At 45.2% G+C, this 18,805-nt stretch overlaps 1 protein-coding gene and 1 long non-coding RNA gene across 9 annotated transcripts in view; one reads left to right on the forward strand and one right to left on the reverse strand.

The window, feature by feature from the left end:
* Positions 1-18,805, reverse strand: part of LOC146785286 (E3 ubiquitin-protein ligase TRIM39-like) — a 581,054-nt gene that overhangs the window by 144,880 nt on the left and 417,369 nt on the right. For 5 of the 8 annotated variants that reach the window (XM_085634255.1, XM_085634250.1, XM_085634247.1 and 2 more), the window contains one exon: positions 3,575-3,597. The exons of 1 other annotated variant lie outside the window; for it this stretch is intronic. In XM_085634255.1, the coding sequence (XP_085490381.1) occupies positions 3,575-3,597 (23 nt within the window). Of the gene's footprint in view, positions 1-3,532; positions 3,598-18,805 lie in introns of all 8 variants that reach the window. 2 more of the 8 variants (XM_085634253.1, XM_085634254.1) reach the window with 1 other exon arrangement.
* Positions 13,245-18,805, forward strand: part of LOC146785287 (uncharacterized) — a 33,512-nt gene continuing 27,951 nt past the window's right edge. Inside the window, exon 1 of the long non-coding RNA XR_014970613.1 lies at positions 13,245-13,438. This is a non-coding gene — a long non-coding RNA (uncharacterized LOC146785287). The remainder of the gene's footprint in view (positions 13,439-18,805) is intronic.

The raw sequence follows: 18,805 nt of genomic DNA on the forward strand, positions 1-18,805 counted from the left end.
GACATTTCTGCAGGCTGCGACAAAGCTGCTTATACCTGCAAAACTGCGACATGGGAAGAGAAAATTCCTCTTGGAGCTGCGCAAATGTTTTAAAGTCCCCATTATAGAATAGTTGATCCAGGGTGAATATGCTCACCGACTCCCAGAGGGACCATGATTGTGGTTGTTTATTGAAGCATATGCCAGCACTCTGCCGGAGGGGGGCTTTTTCATGAATTTGTGGGTGTGAGACCATTAACCGATGCACACATTGCTAGGCCCTGTGCATGGCTAATAATATCGGGTTAGAGGGGTTTTGAAGGCACACCTCTTGTCCATATAAAGAAGAGAGGCCTATCCCTGTAGATAGCAGATGTCTCTTTATGTGCACCCATTGCGGTACAGTGGTGGTTATTTTAATAGTGGTGATATGGGTAATAGTTTCAGTGATAATAGTGATAATGAGGGTGGAAATGGTGGTGACGATGGTAATGGTGATGCTCTTCACTCGTTCTCCTCCTATCTTTCCAACCCACACTAGTTTGTTCATATAGATATCTTCTGGTCACAAAAGCTTCCTATCATCTTTGGAGGCTTCTAGGGCTCCCTATTGTCTCCTGTCATCTTCAATCTTTACATGGAGCCACACGTTCCTCTACCCACAGATATTAGGATCAAGATTCACCAATATGTTGATAATACACAGTTCTGCTTGAAAGTCTCCCCTGCTTCAGACATACAATGGCTCAAACACTGCTTGCATCTCATCCAAACATGGATCTTCAGCACCTACCTGAAGCTCAACCCAACCAAAACAGATCCTGTTATTTTCCACGAACAACAAACAAGACAATACAAACCTGGCTCAATGAGTAGAACCTTGATGACCTTGAACCCCAACTATCACCGAATGCCAAGTCGCTTGGATTCACCCTGGACATCAGCCTCATTCTCAAAAAACACATTGCCAAAAACACAAAGACGGTTGGTACCAGCTCGTTCTTCTAGAGAAAGTCAAACCATTTCCTCCAAAAAACAACTTCAGAACTTCTTTTCAAGCCTTCATGCTCTAGCTTGTGGATGGTGGTATTGCCATATTCCAAGGACTCCCACACTCGACACCAGCATCCGTTATGCTGCGGCATCTTGGATGCCCCTGTCACATCCAGGCATGAAGAAACATAATCGCATTGCCTCTATATTGATGGGACTCCCTTTTTATTTACAAAGTCAGCATGTACAGCACTCTACTTATCTTGCAGACAAAGCTAAACATTTCTGGTGGTTTTCCATACATATTTCTTAGATCAACCAATGATGTGGCACATTGGGTCGGACAAGCTGGACGGTCAGATTTGAGCTATGAAAGTTCATTGGGATAGGCACTGTCCCATCTTTAATTTGAAGATGCAGTACTAATGTAACCAGGAATAGTATGATAGGTGTCTTGGAACTGGTTTGTTTCAAGTTTTTTTTAAAGTTATAGGTTCTAGAGAAATAATATTTATGTTTTAAAAAAAAAATGATCTCGTACAGATACTGGTATTTCTGGACCACCTCCACCTCTTTGTCTATACTGTGTCTGGATATGTCAAGCAGTTTTATTGGGGCCGTAGAGAGTGAAGGAACAGATTCCGCCTGCTTTAAAAGGATATTTGCTTTTAGTTAATCTAAGTAAATCCTTTGTCAGGAAACGGGTAAGGCATACGCTTCAAGAGTTTTGAATATTTTAGGGTCTTTATTTATGGATTAAATATGGGTCATCGTGTTCCGTGTAATGTCTCCATCTTCCACCAACCTACACTTCCTGTCAATTTGTCTCACTCATTTATGCTTTTTTAAAGCTCTTTGTCCCATATTCACGTTTTTCCTATCTTTATTTTTCTCCTTCCTGCTTTATTCCTTACCTTTCCTTCTCTTACTTTTCACCAAGGGACTTTGACCACAAGCAAGTCACAATCCAGTTCCAGGCCACAGCCCAACACCAGTAGGTACCGCCACAAATTAAGCAATGGTGTCCCCTCGTGCAGTTACAAATGTTGTATCGTGTTTATGTCATTAGAAGGCTGTTTAATTGTTACAAGCAACACGAATATTATGCCATTTACACTTTGCTTGGATTCAGAGAATGGTGTAGTATTGTTGGGGGGAACATCTATGTCTTGGAGAGGTATATTGTGACAGGATCTTGGGAAGGCACTCCAAAGCATAGTAGTAACAGCTGGTAATAGTAGTCTAATGCCAGACCTAAAGACGGCATATGTCAAGTCCTTTTGATTCTGCTAAAATCATATGCACAATATAATTACGGGGGTTTCAGTCAGCCCTTTTCACCCTTGGTCTTTAGCTGACTCATTCACCTTTTAGCACCCACTGTGGCATACAGCATTGGGCAGTGGGTCAGTTCCCTTCAGTAATTGTCTAACTTCGCTGTGACTGATGACAATCTGAAGGTTCACAGGGAACACATCCACACACTACTACTACTACTGTAGCAATTCTGACTAAAACATATTTTTGCTTTCAGCCACATTTTTTTTTTTACTTTAGAGGTCAGAGCTGGCCTTTCCTCAGATAGCAACCTGGGCAGAAACAAATTTGACGCCCAGACTGCTACTTGTAACTAAAGCAAGAAGTAGCAACGGGTCCTATTTCTATTCGCTGGCCAGTTGTAACCTCACCCCAGTGACTATCTCTGAACACAAACATTTGTGATCCTCCACCAAGCCACCTTAGTTTCCCCACATCGTACCTCCTTCACACTGGTGACAAGTCGGTGGGTGGTGTAATGGGATTGTGAGCGTGCGTGATGGTAAGGGCTAGGAGAGAGATGCGAGGGGACTTGTGGCAGTGTTAAAGAAGGTACCAGCAGCATGTTAAAAGAAAATAAAAAAAGAAATAAAAGCAGTTTTGGCAGAATCACTGGAGCCAGGTTAGAGGTAGACTGCTGCATACACAACCTTCGTGCAGAGGGGTCAGTGTGACCCTCTAAAGTTTAGCACCCTGAGCCTGTGCCCAGCTTGTCCATACCAAAAGCCAGCGCTGGTAGAGGAAGAGGGTCCAGCAACTCCCCCCGCCGCCGCAACCCCGCGAAAAAAAGAAAATGTAACAAAAGCCATGGCAAAACATAACAAGCATTTATAAAGTCAAAAGGGTGGCAGCCAAACCTGTTTGGTTTTGCCAATGCTTGTTATTATGAGATGGTCTCTGCTTTGTTTTGCTCATAATGTGTTCAATTTTGGACAGTTGTTTGTAATGAAAAAAGAGCGCTCCATTCCCGTATGTGCGTAGGAACAATGATTAAACTGGGCTCTTTCGAAAAGGTTTAATATGGTAAAAAAAATTGAGAGGCAGGGATCAAAAGAGAGAGAGAGAGAGATGGGACGCGAGAGAGAGGGTGGGATGGGACGCTAGAGAGAGAGAGAGAGAGAGAGAGAGAGATAATGGTAAAGAGAGAGGCATGTTGTGTGCCGCCCTAGAGGGAAATAATCAAAAGTGTGTGATCAATACCGTGCCTCAGGTCAGAGTGTGTTTAAGAGAGATATTTACTCACAGGTGTCCTGTGGCGATATAGGACCAGAGAGTTAAACGCTACCTGCTCATGATGCTCCACATGTCCTAGAAATAGAAATGGGGTAGGGGGCACAGAGGGGAGAGAGAGAGAGGGAGAGAGAGAAACAATACATAGATTAATATCAGTGTCTCTGTTCAGCACCACCTCTTGGTATGAATGTCTGTGACCAGCATACATTAGAATTGAATGGGGTACAGAGCCATGGACCCAGATCACAAAACTCTGGCTCTGTTACATGTGAGTGGTGAGCAAGCACCTTCAACACAAGTTTATGAAAGCAGATGTGTGGATGTGTGACAAGAATGTTTGAGCATATTTGTTGTGCTGAATCTTTTGTGCTAGTGAGGTGCAATGTCGTTTTTGTGTTGTGTTTTCATACCAGATTATTGGATTGTGTTGTTGCTGTGTTGTGCTGTGGTTGTTGGGTTGTCTATTTTGTTTTGCCCTGTTTTAATTTTAGTTGTGTCGTTATTTTGCTTTGAGTTATGGTATTGTGTTTTGCTGTTTACTTGTGAGATGTGAACAAAATACTGCCACGTTTCCAGCCAAAAGAAACGTATATCTTTAAGCTTCCAGTTGTAAACATTGATCTGCCACTCTCTAGGGTGGTAAAATACTGCTGATCCAGCGTTTCATCTATTTAGGGCACTAGGCAGCCCAAACCTGTAGCAAAGACCTGTCATAGACGAGCACTTCCAGTTCCACCTTTATGTGATACGGCCTATAATCTATAACTGATTTAATTTATCATCAATACAAAAATCCATCTCTGACATCTCTTCTGGCACAGACAGTTAATAGTTGCTTACTTTAGTTTTACTCTGCCATGGTTGCCTAAACCCTTTCCATGTTTAATTCGAGGTTGCCTCCTAACCTTTACAATGATTGCATACTAGATGTAACGGTGCAACGAGGGTCAGATTTACTGAAAGTTCATGCAACACAGCAAGGCAAGTTGCTGAACTGCTTTGCGTGAACGGGCGAGAGCTTGTAACCCCTACCTGGCGTAGTGTAACACACCGCAGCAGAAGGCGCTGTGCTCCATAATGTTTTTTTTTTTTACAAAGACACAATGCGACGCAAATCAGCCCTTATGTGGTTTTGTAAATTTCAATTAGCATTTTGCACCATTGCTGCGCCACAAAAGTGGCTCAACAACGAACCAAAGTATTAGTAAATCTGTGCCTTGATGGTGAAGGACATGTGTTATTTCATTCTTAACGATTGTGAGTCATTATAGCCAACGAAACATCAAGTATGTTTCATATAAAGGTGCCTTGCTAAATAAAAAAAACAATACCAACATTTTGTTTTTCTTGGACATTCCAAATACTCATTATTACCTACAATAACTTCATATTTTATCTTTGGCACTTTTCCTGAACAATTTGAGATCCGTTTCCTGTAATGTTACTTCATGCTATGAAGGCTGTAAATAACACTCACATGCAAACAAAGTACATTAACTATATGGTTGCAACATGACATGTTTTTATGTTTTAATCATCAATTGAATTTATGTTAATAAGATTAGATAATGAAGTTGATGCTTGATAACAAGCATGAAATAATGTATGATGTGAATAGAAAATGTTTTTATTACGCTAATTAGTACATTGGAAATGTTTGAAGAAGCTGATTAAATGCTTAACATTTTACGTTCAGTAAACTTCTGAGAGAAAAAACTTTTTCCTGATTAATGGCTCAGGAGCACAAATATATTCTTAACAAAAAAACAATGCACACATAGATTGTTGTGCAAAAATAAATCCCCGGAGGAAATATAAAATGAAACAGAGTTGACCTCCTTATTTACAACAAAAGTGTCTACCCCCGCCAAGAAAAGTTGTTTTAGATCAATTTGACTGCAAATGACAAGCAAGAGAAACCACAAGTTGTGTGAATAGCCTGCATCTGAAACACATCAAATATACTTGAGGGCAGATTATGGCCACAAGTTTGATATAATGTTACCAAAAATGCTCACAATATATGACAGAAGGGCCACTATTGTGCAGTGATAGCTAATTGTCTCGAACAATGCCCACAATGTTAATATGGGCCACAGTTATACCAGAGTTCCCCAATAACTTATGATATTCCATGGATTCAAGCACCTATTGTGATAACTTTCTAGTCAACATATTATATGCTTTTTCGAATATTCACTGTAAACCAGAGGTATCCAAGAGACATTGCAGAGGACGCCTCAGCCACAACTTATTGTGCCATGATTGGTCATAGGCGAACTCACACAAGAGTAGATGAATACCGCTCTGGCGGAATCAACCACATAGGGAGTTCTTATAATTCTTAGTCTGAACTGAAGGAGGGATACAGTAGTATAAATATCTAAGGATAAACCCGAGGAGTTCCTTTTTATTAACGGGCAACCTTGATATGGTTTCAGGAAAGGCTTGAGATGATTGTAGATCCAGTACAATGGTTCATCAATCCATTTTTCTGCCAACATGTTTTGACCAAGTTTGTAAGCCAACACATGTCAATGGTCTTCTTCAGGGCCAAATAATTCCCTGTCTAGCCTATTGTTACGCCCTCAAGAAGACCATGGACCTGTGTTGGCCTACAACGTCGGTCGGAACTATGTTGATATTATAAACAAATTATCTTCGGTAATTTCATTTGAAAGCACTGTTTTCCAAATTAAATGATAAATTCTATAGATCTATTGACTAAGTACTGTTCCTTTCAAGATATTGTCTGCAGAGCAGACATTCCATTTATGCTCACTCTTCTCCTTAATTCATAGAGGCATTCACAGAAGCCAGAAGTAGAGAGCTTGGAGAGAGGGAGAGGTGGTGGTATGCCCTGTACAACACTAAGCTGTTTTACAACGTCTGTGGTACTTCTTGGAACACAGGTGACAGAGTTTGATTGAGAATTCTTCCCTATATTGGAGCTGGTAAGGACATAGTCACTGCCTAATTTGTAAAAGAAAATAAGTGCCAGGATAGAGATGCTGAATGCAAGACAATTGAAGGGGAACGGAACATCATCACCCTGATACTGGGGTGCTGCATAAAGATCAAGGGACAGCAGTACCTCCTGTTTATGAGTTCCTGACTGAGAGCAGCCTAGGGGACTTTTTGAATCTCGCTGCCCTCCAGCCCTTTGAAAGGAGCACCACATTTCCCTGCCTAAAGTATCCCAGTGCATGTGAAACACAATCTGTTGTATGCTTCTCTAAGGAGCTCTTTAAAATCGTCAAATCCCTTACCACAATAAACCCCGGAACAAACAGCTCCCAACATTCCAAAGAAAGATGAAATGGGTTAGCCTCATCTTTCAAGTGCAAAGTGGAAAATATCTACAATTCCCTCCACCCTAACTCCACCAAGACATTAAAGTGCTATGGGGGTCCTCTGAAGTACCTAAACTCCCCAAGGAAGAGTGAACAAGTGAGTGACAAAATGAGTGAAGATCTGGGGTGCTCCATATTACAGAATATTAAATCAGGCTCCCCGCTAGACCTGGCTCCACCCCATATTCTTGCCCAGGGTGAGAAAGCTGTTCTTAGCCAACTTTCCAATCTAATAGATCTCGCCTTTGAAAATGGCACAGTACCCATAGAGTGGAAATACGCCATCATTAAACCCCTGCTAAAAAAACACAACTGGACCCTGCAGTTCTGGCCAATTATCGCCCAATATCCCTGTTGCCTATTTTAGGCAAGATTGCAGAGAAACACGCAAACAGCACGATCTCCAGTTTCCTGGAAGACAACAACATCATACACCAGACCCAGATGGGATTCCGACCAAAACACAGCACGGAGTCAGCACTGCTTGTGGTCACTGAAAAACTCAAATACATCTTCGAACAAGGGAGAACTGCGGCCCTAGTACTTTTGGATTTAAGCACAGCGTTCGATACAGTAGACCACACAGTGCTAATCCAAAGGCTTGAGGATGTTAGAATTAGAGGAACAGCCAACCAATGGGTTGCATCATTCCTGAGTAAGATCCTTCCAATGCATGGAGGCCGGATTCAAGTCAGACTCCCTCTCAGCTCCTTGGGGAGTCCCTCAGGGATCCTCCCCAAGTCCAATAGTCTTTAACAATTACCATAGCCCCTTGGCCCACATAATACAGGAATTTGGTCTCTCCATCGTGTCATATGTTGATGACACGCAACTAGTGGTCTCAATCTCAGATTCCCTTAACTCAGACCATAGACAACTTGTCCCTTGCCTGGAAAAAATCGGATCCTGGATGGCTGACTGTAGCCTCAAATTGAATGGGGACAAAACCGAGCTAATGATCTTGGGCAGCAACTTCAGCCCTCGCTCGGAGATTCCCTGGCCAACTATTTGGGGGCCGCCCCCTCCTCCTAAAACTTAGGTATGTGGCTGGACCAGGACTTGACGATGGAGGTCCAGGCCAAAAAACTATCAAGTACTTGCTTTGGGATACTCCGTATGATCAGAAAAATAATGGCCCTGCTCCCAGAGGAGTCGAGGAAGACTGTAGTGCAAGCCTTGGTGGTATTGAGGCTGGACTACGGCAACTCTCTCTTTATGGGCTCTCCTAAATACGTTACGAATAGACTGCAAGTCGTACAGAATGCAGCTGCCCGACGGCTGTTGAATGTACCCAGACACCATTCAGCCCGACCCTCACTGAGGGAGCTTCACTGGCTTCTGGTCCAAGCCATGATCAAATGTAAGTCCTTAAGCCTGGCCCATCGAGCCAAGTATGGGAGAGGCCCCTCCCTGATCCAAAAGATGGTCTCACATTACTCACCCCGTCACCACCTTAGGTCAAGTTCCAACTTCCTGATGAATCCTACCAGATTCAAGAGAGCCAGATGGGGCGGAAGGTCATTCACCCATCTGGTACCCAAACTGTGGAACAGTATGGATCCAGAACTCCGACTAATTGAAAACAAAGTGTCCTTCAAAAAAAGGACTCAAAACATGGCTCCTCACCTAAACCCAAGTGCTAACATCTGCCTGTCCTGTATCACCTCAGCGCTGACATGCCCAAGGGTAGTCACGCGCTTTACAAATCCCCTAAACCCTGCTACTACACTGCTAGAGGGTGGAAAACTGCCCAAACAAAAGGATCCTCACCGTGACATTTTGCAGCACTGCATCACCTATCAGGACTGTAATTGCTTGAAGCCAGCTGGGGGCTGCCTCTGCCTCACACCTTTGTGGTCACATCACAATGTGCAAGTAGTCAAAGAAAATGGATACTCCAAACATCACTGGCAAACTCAAGAGTCTCCTCCTGCAACCACGGTAGAAATTACTTTCAAGAAGGACCCTCCTAAGAGGAACACAGCGGAGCGACTCTAGACACGATTTTACAGGTGATAGCTGCATGACGCGAAGCACTCGAGTTCAAAATACATACTATGGTAACAGACTTGGGGTTGTTGTGAGATGACCATCGATGCCTGGCGGAGAGGGCCACTACCATTGAGCAAACACTGCATGACCTCAACCCTGCGGCAATGAATGTCGAACAGGGAAAGCAGGGTAAAGACACTGGAGATGCGAGCGGAAGATGCTGAGAGTAGGGCAAGACTAAACAACCTTCAAATCATTGACCTGTTGGAGAGCATTGAGGGGCCGGGTGCCGACATGACTAACTTTTTGTAAACAGTGGTCCACAGCGAAGTGGCCCTGGTGGGCCTTTCTCCGTTTTAACACACTTGAATGCACCCAGCGTGTACCACCATGACCACTGCTGCCGGGAGCAGGCCATAGACCTGTAATAGCCAAAATACTAAACTTTAAAGATCAGGACCATATTCTAGTTCAAGCCCGGCTCAAAGGGGACATAATAGTGGAAAATTAGAAGGTGATGATTTTCCCTGACTTCACAAAAGAAGTGCAATAGCAGAGACCATCTTTTGCAGAAGCTAAAAAAGTCTCAGAAGTTTAGGCATAGCATACACCATGCTGTTCCCTGCCAGGCTCCGAGTGACATATGACAATGCAGTGCACTTCTTCCCCTCCTCACCCCAGCGCTTGGACTGGATTGAGCATCTCCCCCGATGGGAAGGAAGCCCTGTCATTGGCAATCAGTGGAGCACTTGAAAACCTCCAAGGAAGAGAGTAAAAACTGACACGAATGCAATCCCATCCCGTTCCCCAGCACTGCAGGAAAGACAGAGAATGGTAGAGGTGGTGTTGGCCATAAGTGGAGCAGGATCCAGTCCTCCCTCAGAACTGGGTGAGGGGGAATTCAGGGACTCAGACTCTGACCATGCCTCGATCTCCTCCTGAGACTCAGACATCTCTTTTCCACAGGTCCCACATCGCACTGGAGACAAACGTATTTAATACTTCTGCTCTGGGTGGGCTGTAGTAGCTCTAGATTGGGAGTACCACTGCCTAAGGAAACAATCTGAGTTATATCAATGGGCTTTGACTTATTGGGGTGGGAGTGGACTGAAATAATCCTTATTGTTTTCCAGATGGCGTGAAGTGAAGCTGGAAGCCCCCTTGTCGAGCGCACCCCCACTACTTTGAAGTTGTGTGTATGTAGAATGCATGATTGCTGAATTACTATTTATTGGTTTGGATGGAGGTGATTTCACTTCTTATCCTGGGGTTGGGACATTGTTGTTTATTCTATAGGGACTGTGTGTTGTACTACCACTGCCTCCATGGTCTCACCCTTTGCACAATGGCTTCAAGCCACTGACCCTTATGAGGACTGGTGCCCAACAAAGAAAGACCCAGGGTGTCACTTAAACCGCTCACTATGGCAAGCCCCTTGTCCTATAATTTCATCAGCTGGAATGTCAGGGCCCTGAATAGTATGGCTAAGTGCAATAAAGTTCATGCATACTTAAAGAGATGGGGAGCCCATATTGCCCTTTTACAACAAATCCACCTCACTGACCCTGAGAGGGAGGAACACCGCAAGACATGGCGGAACAGATATATGCCACAATCTATACAGCCTTTGTCAGGAAATCCTGGGGTGGATCTGCCCTGGAGTGCCGTTACAGAAAACAGGTAAGATAATTGACCCTAATGGGAGGTATGTCCTGGTGATGGGCCATCTTGCAGGTCTAGAACTGACCATTGTTGAGCTCTATGCCCCCAACTCAGACCAGGGGGGTCTTCACTGAATTGTCCCAAACACTGGCCCCACACCTGATGCAGCCCATCCTACTTGGTGAGGACTACAGTAGTATTACTGACTCCACACTCGACCACTACTACAAACCCTTGGGTGATCCATTGTAATAAGACTAGAGCGGAAATTCCTGGATTGCAGTGGAGATGGGGCTCAATAGAGTCCTAAAGGCATTTGCACCCAGGGATCAGAGACTATTCATTCTTCTAGAGGATGCACAATCTGCATGTCCTACTGGATACTTTTCTTTGCACATCGCACAGTCCTGTGCACTCCTGGGAAGCAGAGTTACTCTGCCGCACGGTCTCTGACCATAGCCCAAGATTACTTGCATTTAATTGCCACAGGGAGGGCCCTCGAATCCCTGACTGGTGCTTGCAAGTTGAAACCCCAGAGGATCTTGTTTAGGCAATCCATAGGGAAAGCCATCAGAGACTACTTTACAGATAATCAGAGGAGATGTTGTTGGGTGTGCATTGAGTGAGATGCTTTCAATTCAGTGATAAAGGGCAAGTGTATCATTGATGTAGTGGGGGGGTCCGTCATGCCCTGGTCCATGACATAGAAACACAAGAGAGAACCTGGATTACCTGGGGGGACCCAGAGAGGGCACACCCTGGGAATCAGGAGCTGAAAAAACAGCTTCTAGACGTTAAAGAACTATTGGCTGCATGCACAGAGAAGTATACACAAATCGTATGCTGATGTTCCTCTGCAATGTGGAGCAATCAAGCAACAACTCAGGCCTCTGCATTAACTGGAAGAAAATGCACACCTGGGGGGTCAAAATCTACCACATACCCGGGACATCCTAGATGGCAATATTGGGGTGGCTGTTAGGGTGCTTCACACAAATGTGAATCTCTGGAAAATTCTCCATCTCTGTAGCAGGACATATTGCGATTGCAAAAATGGTGGCACTCCCTCACCTGCTCTACCTTTTTAGCACACTACCGATTATCATTCCCCGCAAAATGTTTTCAGAGATGGACTCGTTACTGAGCAAACTTATCTAGGGTTGGGTAGGCATAGGCCTACATCCGATGGGGGACTGGCAGTGCCAGACCTTGAAGACTACTATCTGGCAACCTAAATCCAGTGATTTTAAATAATGGCTTCACTTAGATTGTGCCTTTAGGCTGGTGTCTCTGGTGAAATCAGCAGGTTCCAGATCCTTTTGACTCCCAAAAGTCCTGTTATAGGGGGATCCATGGAGTTGCAGGCTGGCAGTATCCCCTAACCCACCTACATTACTCTCCAGATATTCTGTTATGAAGATTAGAGATCATGGACAGGACAGGGGCACTGCGGGGATTGACGGAGTGGTCAACATTTGGAATGACCCGAGTTGGTGATCTTTACAAAGACGACAAGCTTTTGTCATTTGAGGACTTTTTGGAGGCGTACAAGCTGCCCCGGGGACAGTTTTTATGCACCGAGCAGCAATGGCGGCATTGCAGAACCATTGGAGGACAGGCACAGAAGACCTGGTAGATCCCAAGCAATCACTATCCTATGTAAGGTACTGAGGGCGTATATGACTACCCGATTGGGAGAACAGCGCCTGAGATGGGAAGAAGACATAGCACTCCCAATTACAGACACAGGGTGGAGCACAATGCTACCTAATACTTACACAGTCTCATGCAACAACACATTTAAATGAATTAATTTCTATTTTTTGCATGGGGCATACCTTACCCCTGGTAAAATTATGTGAACGCTCGGAGCACCTGCAGCAGCTTGCCCACATGCAGAGAAAATGGAGCACAGTTGCCTGAAATGTTGTGGGCCTGCCCTACTTTACTTGATTTCTGGGAGGCAGTAGTAGAATGCATTAGTGATATTACTGGGAGCACGATCCCATGCACCCCACTATTAGGGGGATTCCCATGATCAGCCTAATACAAAGTACTTACTAAATTTGTGGACCTACTCTGGTACTCATGAAGCAAGAGATCACCATGCAATGAAAGAGAACCAGAAGCCCCAGGTGAGCAAGTGGAGGGAGGTCCTCCTTCTATGGGTGGGACACGAACGTGCAGTTTTATTTCAGGAAGTGAGTAGAGGTCGCAGCTTGATAGATAGGACCAGGGCTCGAGACACCTTAGTAGAATGTCTGAAAGAACCTGACACAGATTCTCCTTACAGTTCCTTGATTTCAAACGATTCCTCAGGGAAAGCCTGAAACTAGTTGGGTTCAGATATGAAACACTTTGGGTTGTTCGCTCCTGTGAGAAAGAATGAGATCTAGCTCTCTACTGTGCAGGAGAGATAAACTCAGTGGCGGCTCCCCCATTTGGGCGTGGGGGCGTCGCCCCACTGCTTTCTCGCGGTGCGAGAAGGCAGAAAAATAAACGGTAAAAACTACCATTATGTTTCTGCCTTCTCGCATTGCGTGAAAGCAGAAGTGCCTCTGTGCCTGGTTGGGGGTGGGCGGTCTTGGTCGAGGGCAGGGGGGGAGTGGCTTACCCACTGTTGTGGGTACTGATCGTTTGGCCGGCTCCAGGGCTGACCAAACGATCAGTACCCACAACAGTGGACAAGCCACTCCCCCCTGCCCTCGAGCAGGACCGCCCACGCTCCATTGTTCTCTATCCAGATAAAATGTCCCGGCTGGGGCGCTTTCCTCCTGCGCCTACAATCACGACGATTGGCTTGCGTAGGGAGGGAAGCTGGCTGCTTCCGGTTCCTGCAGCAGGAACACGCCGACCAGTACAGCGTGAGTCGTGACCGGCCAGCAGCGGAGGCGGTACCAGGCACTCAGGTAAGTTTTACTGTCTTTAAATTGTTTAATCCCCCCCCCCCCTCCGTGATTCCCCCCCCCCTTCCTCCCTCGAGCATACAGGCAACGAGGAAGACTGACCCCCTTTAAAACAGGACCGCACAATGAGAAAGCACCAGCACTGGCGAGAAACACGCGACTCAGTAACAACTGCTTAAATCGGTTTATATCCAGAAAGCTTTTTCGAATGTAGTACCTCCCACCTTCCACACGCCCCTGCCCCATCACCAATCCCTCACAAACATAATATGCTAAAACTATGGGCATAGTTCACCCCCACCCTTAAACACTTCATTAGTTGGAGGGCAGCAGTAATATGGTGGAGGGCGCTCCGGGATGCAGGTTGGACGCCTCTTGTTCAGCAAAGAAACCTGTCCTGGTGTGTTCATTTAAATTGAGGTAGATATTCAGTTAGGTGATGCTCAAGCGGTGAGAGGGGGCGGGGCTCAAGTACAGAGCCATAAATGCAAACAAGGAAAATCACAAATACGTAATCTAATTTCAGTGAAATTTAAACATTAGGGTAAAAATGCAATCATCATTTAGCTGACTGCAACCACAGGCAACACTGATTTTCTTTGTTCGGACTGCTTTTGTGATTATCTGTCTCCAGTGAAGTCCGATATACGTGAAATGAACGTCACTTCTTTATATCTGTGGTGTCTCGTCAATCATTTTCAACTACGTTTTCATTCCCTGTCTAGTGTCTGTAATCAGGCTGCAAAAAGCCTGCAAGAAATAATTGTATTACATTCCAAAGGTGAAGTGGGTAAGCATAGCGTTCACTGTGTTTCCATTTACCAATGCAGCGCAGCCTATACTGTCAAAACGGCATACACGTAGGACCTGACTGACTGGTAAAGGGGCTATTAACTGGTGTGAATGTTTATGTTACTTCTGGCAAAATCTGTGTGCCTTTGTGTTTTTGAATTATTGCTGCTTTGTCAAAATGCAGAGGACAGGTCAGTTGTAAATGTGAAGTGGAGAGCAGACATGACACGTTTTGCGTCGGACTGATGAAGTCAAGGGTTGCTAATGTAATCTGGTGATAGGAGGAGGAACACGCAGTTAGGGTCTATTACAGTGTTTGCATGTGTCAGCGCAAAAGAACAAGGAGTTTGCGTCATTAAACCTTTCTGTGCATTACCTATGGGGATTATCTTTCAAAGGCACTGTAGTACACTCTCCGATACACAACAACTTCGATGGTCTAGTAAAGGTACAATAATATTACTACACAAACATAAAAAGCCCTTAGTGAAAGCTACATTATCTTATGTACAGTTATAGCTCAAAGTCGAGCATCTCTTCACAAGCAGGTAAAGGTAATATCACAATCTCACATATGGGAAAAAATGATACTGTCCTGGATAGAAATTATTGAAAAGCTTGTGTGCAGACACCCTTCTGCCTTTCTCATCTACTGCTGTCCAAATGATTTAAAGGCGCAAAAAAAGAACTTCCCAAATCAAAAAGCACAGCCCCTCCCTGTAATAATAACATATTCTCCCATAACACAGTTGGCGGTGAGAACTTGAGTGACTTAGCGTGCATCACTAGTCGCTCCGGGTGACAACCCTCAGTCCCTCCACCCCTTGCACCCTCATGCATCTCTTTCTCAACCTAACGTATATTATTACTTTTTATATAAGGTTTTAGACTGTCGAAATGTTAAAAATATAGTGCTATTTTATGCTTCTACCTGAAGAGCTGCTGTGCTGAGAATACATTTGTTTGTGGCTTGCCAGAGATTTCTGCTGTTGCGATAACATGGGGGGTGAGTTTGAACAGAGCAATATATCTTAGTGGTTTGCGTGGAAATCAGTAAAGTACATTGGGCAGTGCACTGACAGGTACCTAGAACTGCATGTTAGATGTTAAAATGTCATTTTATTCGCTGCATTCTGCTTTAAATGATAAACCTTTACCTTTTAAGATGTTGGACGATGTGTGCGCCTTGAGGCTCTTTTTGCCCAGCGCTTTGTTAACTCTTGCAATGTACCGTGTATGCTAGTCACAAAGGCAAATGATTACCTAAATTCATAACATTTTGTTTTGGAAGGTCAAAGTTCTCCTGCTGTGCCTTGTTTCTCAGACGTAATGCAATCTAGAAACATCTGCTTGTTAGCTAGGCTTGATCGCGTATTCTGTTGTTTTTATTGTGTGGAATTTTTATCAATTTACCATAGCAGAGCAGTCATATTTTTTTTCATTTCCCAACGATATGCCATAACTTTGGGAAATGAAAAAAAATATGACTGCACATGGGATTGTGACAGCTGCCTACTTAACCAAGCAGTGGGTGCAGGCAGATTTGAAACAAGCTGTCATGGTTCAGAAAGTCATGGATGGGGGCAGATATTCTAAGAGCTCGTATTGCTCTATTAACTTTCCTGCTTCCTCAAATTTGCTTGAAAATGCACCATTTAACCACTCTCTTTTTCAAAATTTTCTCGGGGGAGATCCCCCAAACCACCCGTAGGTTGTTCGAACTCGCTCGCTGCGCTCGCTCGCCGCGGTGCAGTACGGCAATAATTTTACGCCCCACCACTTTCAAATGTCACCAGCCACCACTGGATAAACTGTAATGCATTGCTGAATTTGACATAAGGCATGGAATGGGAGGGGTGAAGGGAGGAAGGGTAGTACAGTTTAACAAGTGCGTTAGAGGCAGGCTGAACTCCAGTTAATGTATTGTTCGAACTTTTGTTTCTGAGAAATACTCGCTATGATCGGGCTTCCGCAAATGTACAAGGAACACAATATTTCTGATTGTAATTTGTATTTTGGCCTGAACTGCACAGTTTACCACTGATAAAAAGAAATACAATTTGTTTTTTTTTTAAAGTCGTCATGGCAGTGTAAACTTGCCACACAAGCTCTGCAGTGGCAGGCGTGAAACATGCTTAAAGGGCTACTTAAGAGAGTTGCGCAATCAGTGCTGCAGGCCTTCTAGTAGCATTTGATTTACAGGCCCTGGAAACATGTAGTGCACTGTACTAGGGATTTATAAGTAAATTAAATTTGCCAATTGTGGATAAGTCAATCGGCCGCCACAAACAAGAAAAGGTGGGACAGGGAGGCGGGAGCAAAGGAGCTGGGAAGGGAGGGAGTTTAATTATAATAAAAATGAAAGAAAAGTTGGACTTACCTGCAGCTGCCGGCCACCTCCCGCGTCACGCCTTTGTTTTGGTTCTTCCTTATCCCAGCAGTCACTGGGACTACATCAAACACTGCCTGGTTTCAGGTAAGGCTTGCAGACCAGGAGAGCTCTCCTGTTCTCTTCCAGCCTCCCCCCATATCAGCAGGCATTCAGTTTTCAGCTTGCCTGGCTCCGGACTCCACGACTTGGAGTTTCACTCACCACAAGGAAACCTTGAGTGCTAGCCAACTGTCCCTGGGTGCATTTTAAAGCCAAATCAGCAGTCTACTAACCTACCAGTCACCTCAAATCTAAGGGGGATTCCTGCAAGCCAAAGCAACAGCCAGCCCATCTGCTAGTCACCTTAATACTCCACAACTACAGTACTCAAGGGGACAGACAACAGCACTCGGAGTTTAGGGGGACATTTACCTCAAGGAGAGGACCCTCTGTACAAAAGGCTTTTTCCCCCCTCTCAGGGAGAAACCACAACAACCCAGGGTGAGCTGCGGAGGTTAAAGGTCGATCCCTACATTCTCAGCATGCAGAGAAGGAAGCCCACTACCCGTTCAAAATCAGACTAAGGAGAAACAGAGGAAAGCCTCCCCAACTTCAGCAGCTATCAGGAGTTCCCATGACACTCAGAGCACCGTCCAGGCTCATTTAGCCCCCAAAGACTCCCCCCAAAGGCCCCAACATGCACTTCTTTCAAGCATCTTCCCTCAGCGGGTCCCAGCAAACACTTCACTTTCCATCAGAAAACCCAATGGCAACTCCTTGCTGGCTGCCTGATCCTACAGAAGCCACCTGTCTCGCATAGTAGTGCGTCTCAACTGGGAACGTAGGTCTCACTCCTGCCCAAGGCTGGGCAGCGCCCTAGGGAACAATCCAACAAACCCCCGGCCATCACACAATGCTGCTACAGTTATTCAGGCCTGGGACTCTCAAAAGCAGAAACAAACTATTTGAAGATGGCCAGGGGCCTTTGATGCATTTGGCACTACTTCTGAGGTAGTTTCCCTACAAGTCCGCCCTCAGCACCAACCCTCCCCCAGGCCTCCACTTAGACTAGTTTTCCAGAGCTACTCACAGCCAGTGCAATGAGGACAGGTGTACCCAAACCCAACCAAGACCTGGGGGACCTCTCAGCATCCTTTTTCCATAACCTGGAGACCAAAATCAAAAGAACATTGAAGCTATCTATGAAGTTGTTTAGAACACCACAAGGAACCAGACAATCTTCCCCAGGCACCAACAGGATGGAGGACTTTCAACTGACTTCCATTTTCACAGCACAAAACTCCATGGCCAGAGCACTAATATGGCAATCTACCAAAATGGAGGTACAAATATATCTCCTCCAATCAATTGCACAGTGGCTAGTGGACCTCAGAGAAAAAAATGTGTTGCTGCCAAAAAGACTGCACCTGCTCATCTGTTGCTTTCATTGATAAATGGGCAACTCTCCCTGAAGTCTTGATCGTCCTGGCCGCAACATTGGGGGGAAAGATCAGCACCCTGCAGTTAGCAGGTCAGCACCCCTTTCCAACCAAAGTTTAGTGGCAGTCAACTCAGCCGGCCCATTCTCTAACTCAATAATTGATTTAACAGACAGTCCTAAGCTAGCTCCAGGCTCACGGGGCCTATTCTCACACGACAACCAACTTTCTGAATCTAGCACCGGCACCAGCACTCGTCCAACAGGCATTACGGAAGGCCCATATAGTTCAAAACGGCCAAGTGAGCCCCTCTCCAGGAGGGCCAAGAAAAAACAAAGAAAATAGCACTAAAGTGTTCCAAACTTAACGTAAACTTCCAAAAGAGTGGCGTCTTTGCTAACCACCCAGAACCTGCCTCCTCCTGCTGTAAACGTTCTCACCCAGTCGTATGCGATACCTGCCCCAAGGCCAGGTGCCAGCAATGCAACAGCCACTTAAGCATAAGGGCCCAACTCCAAAACTCCTCAACCTATGAAGCCCATAAAGGTAGGGCATGATGCTAGAATAAGCCCTGTCCCAGAGAAGACACAGCTCCCCCCAAACCCCTAAAAACAAAGGAGAAGGCTAGCACCATGGCTGCATCTGCCTGGGAGTCCAGCACACATAACAGAGAGCGCACTGCCTGGGGCTCTATAAGCACGCCTGCTATGAAACTCTGCCATACCAACATTCTATCCACCTGCTCTTTTACGCAAAATGCTTCCCCAA

Source organism: Triturus cristatus, chromosome 11 (genome assembly GCF_964204655.1).
Source record: "Triturus cristatus chromosome 11, aTriCri1.1, whole genome shotgun sequence".
Taxonomy (NCBI): Eukaryota; Metazoa; Chordata; class Amphibia; order Caudata; family Salamandridae; genus Triturus; species Triturus cristatus.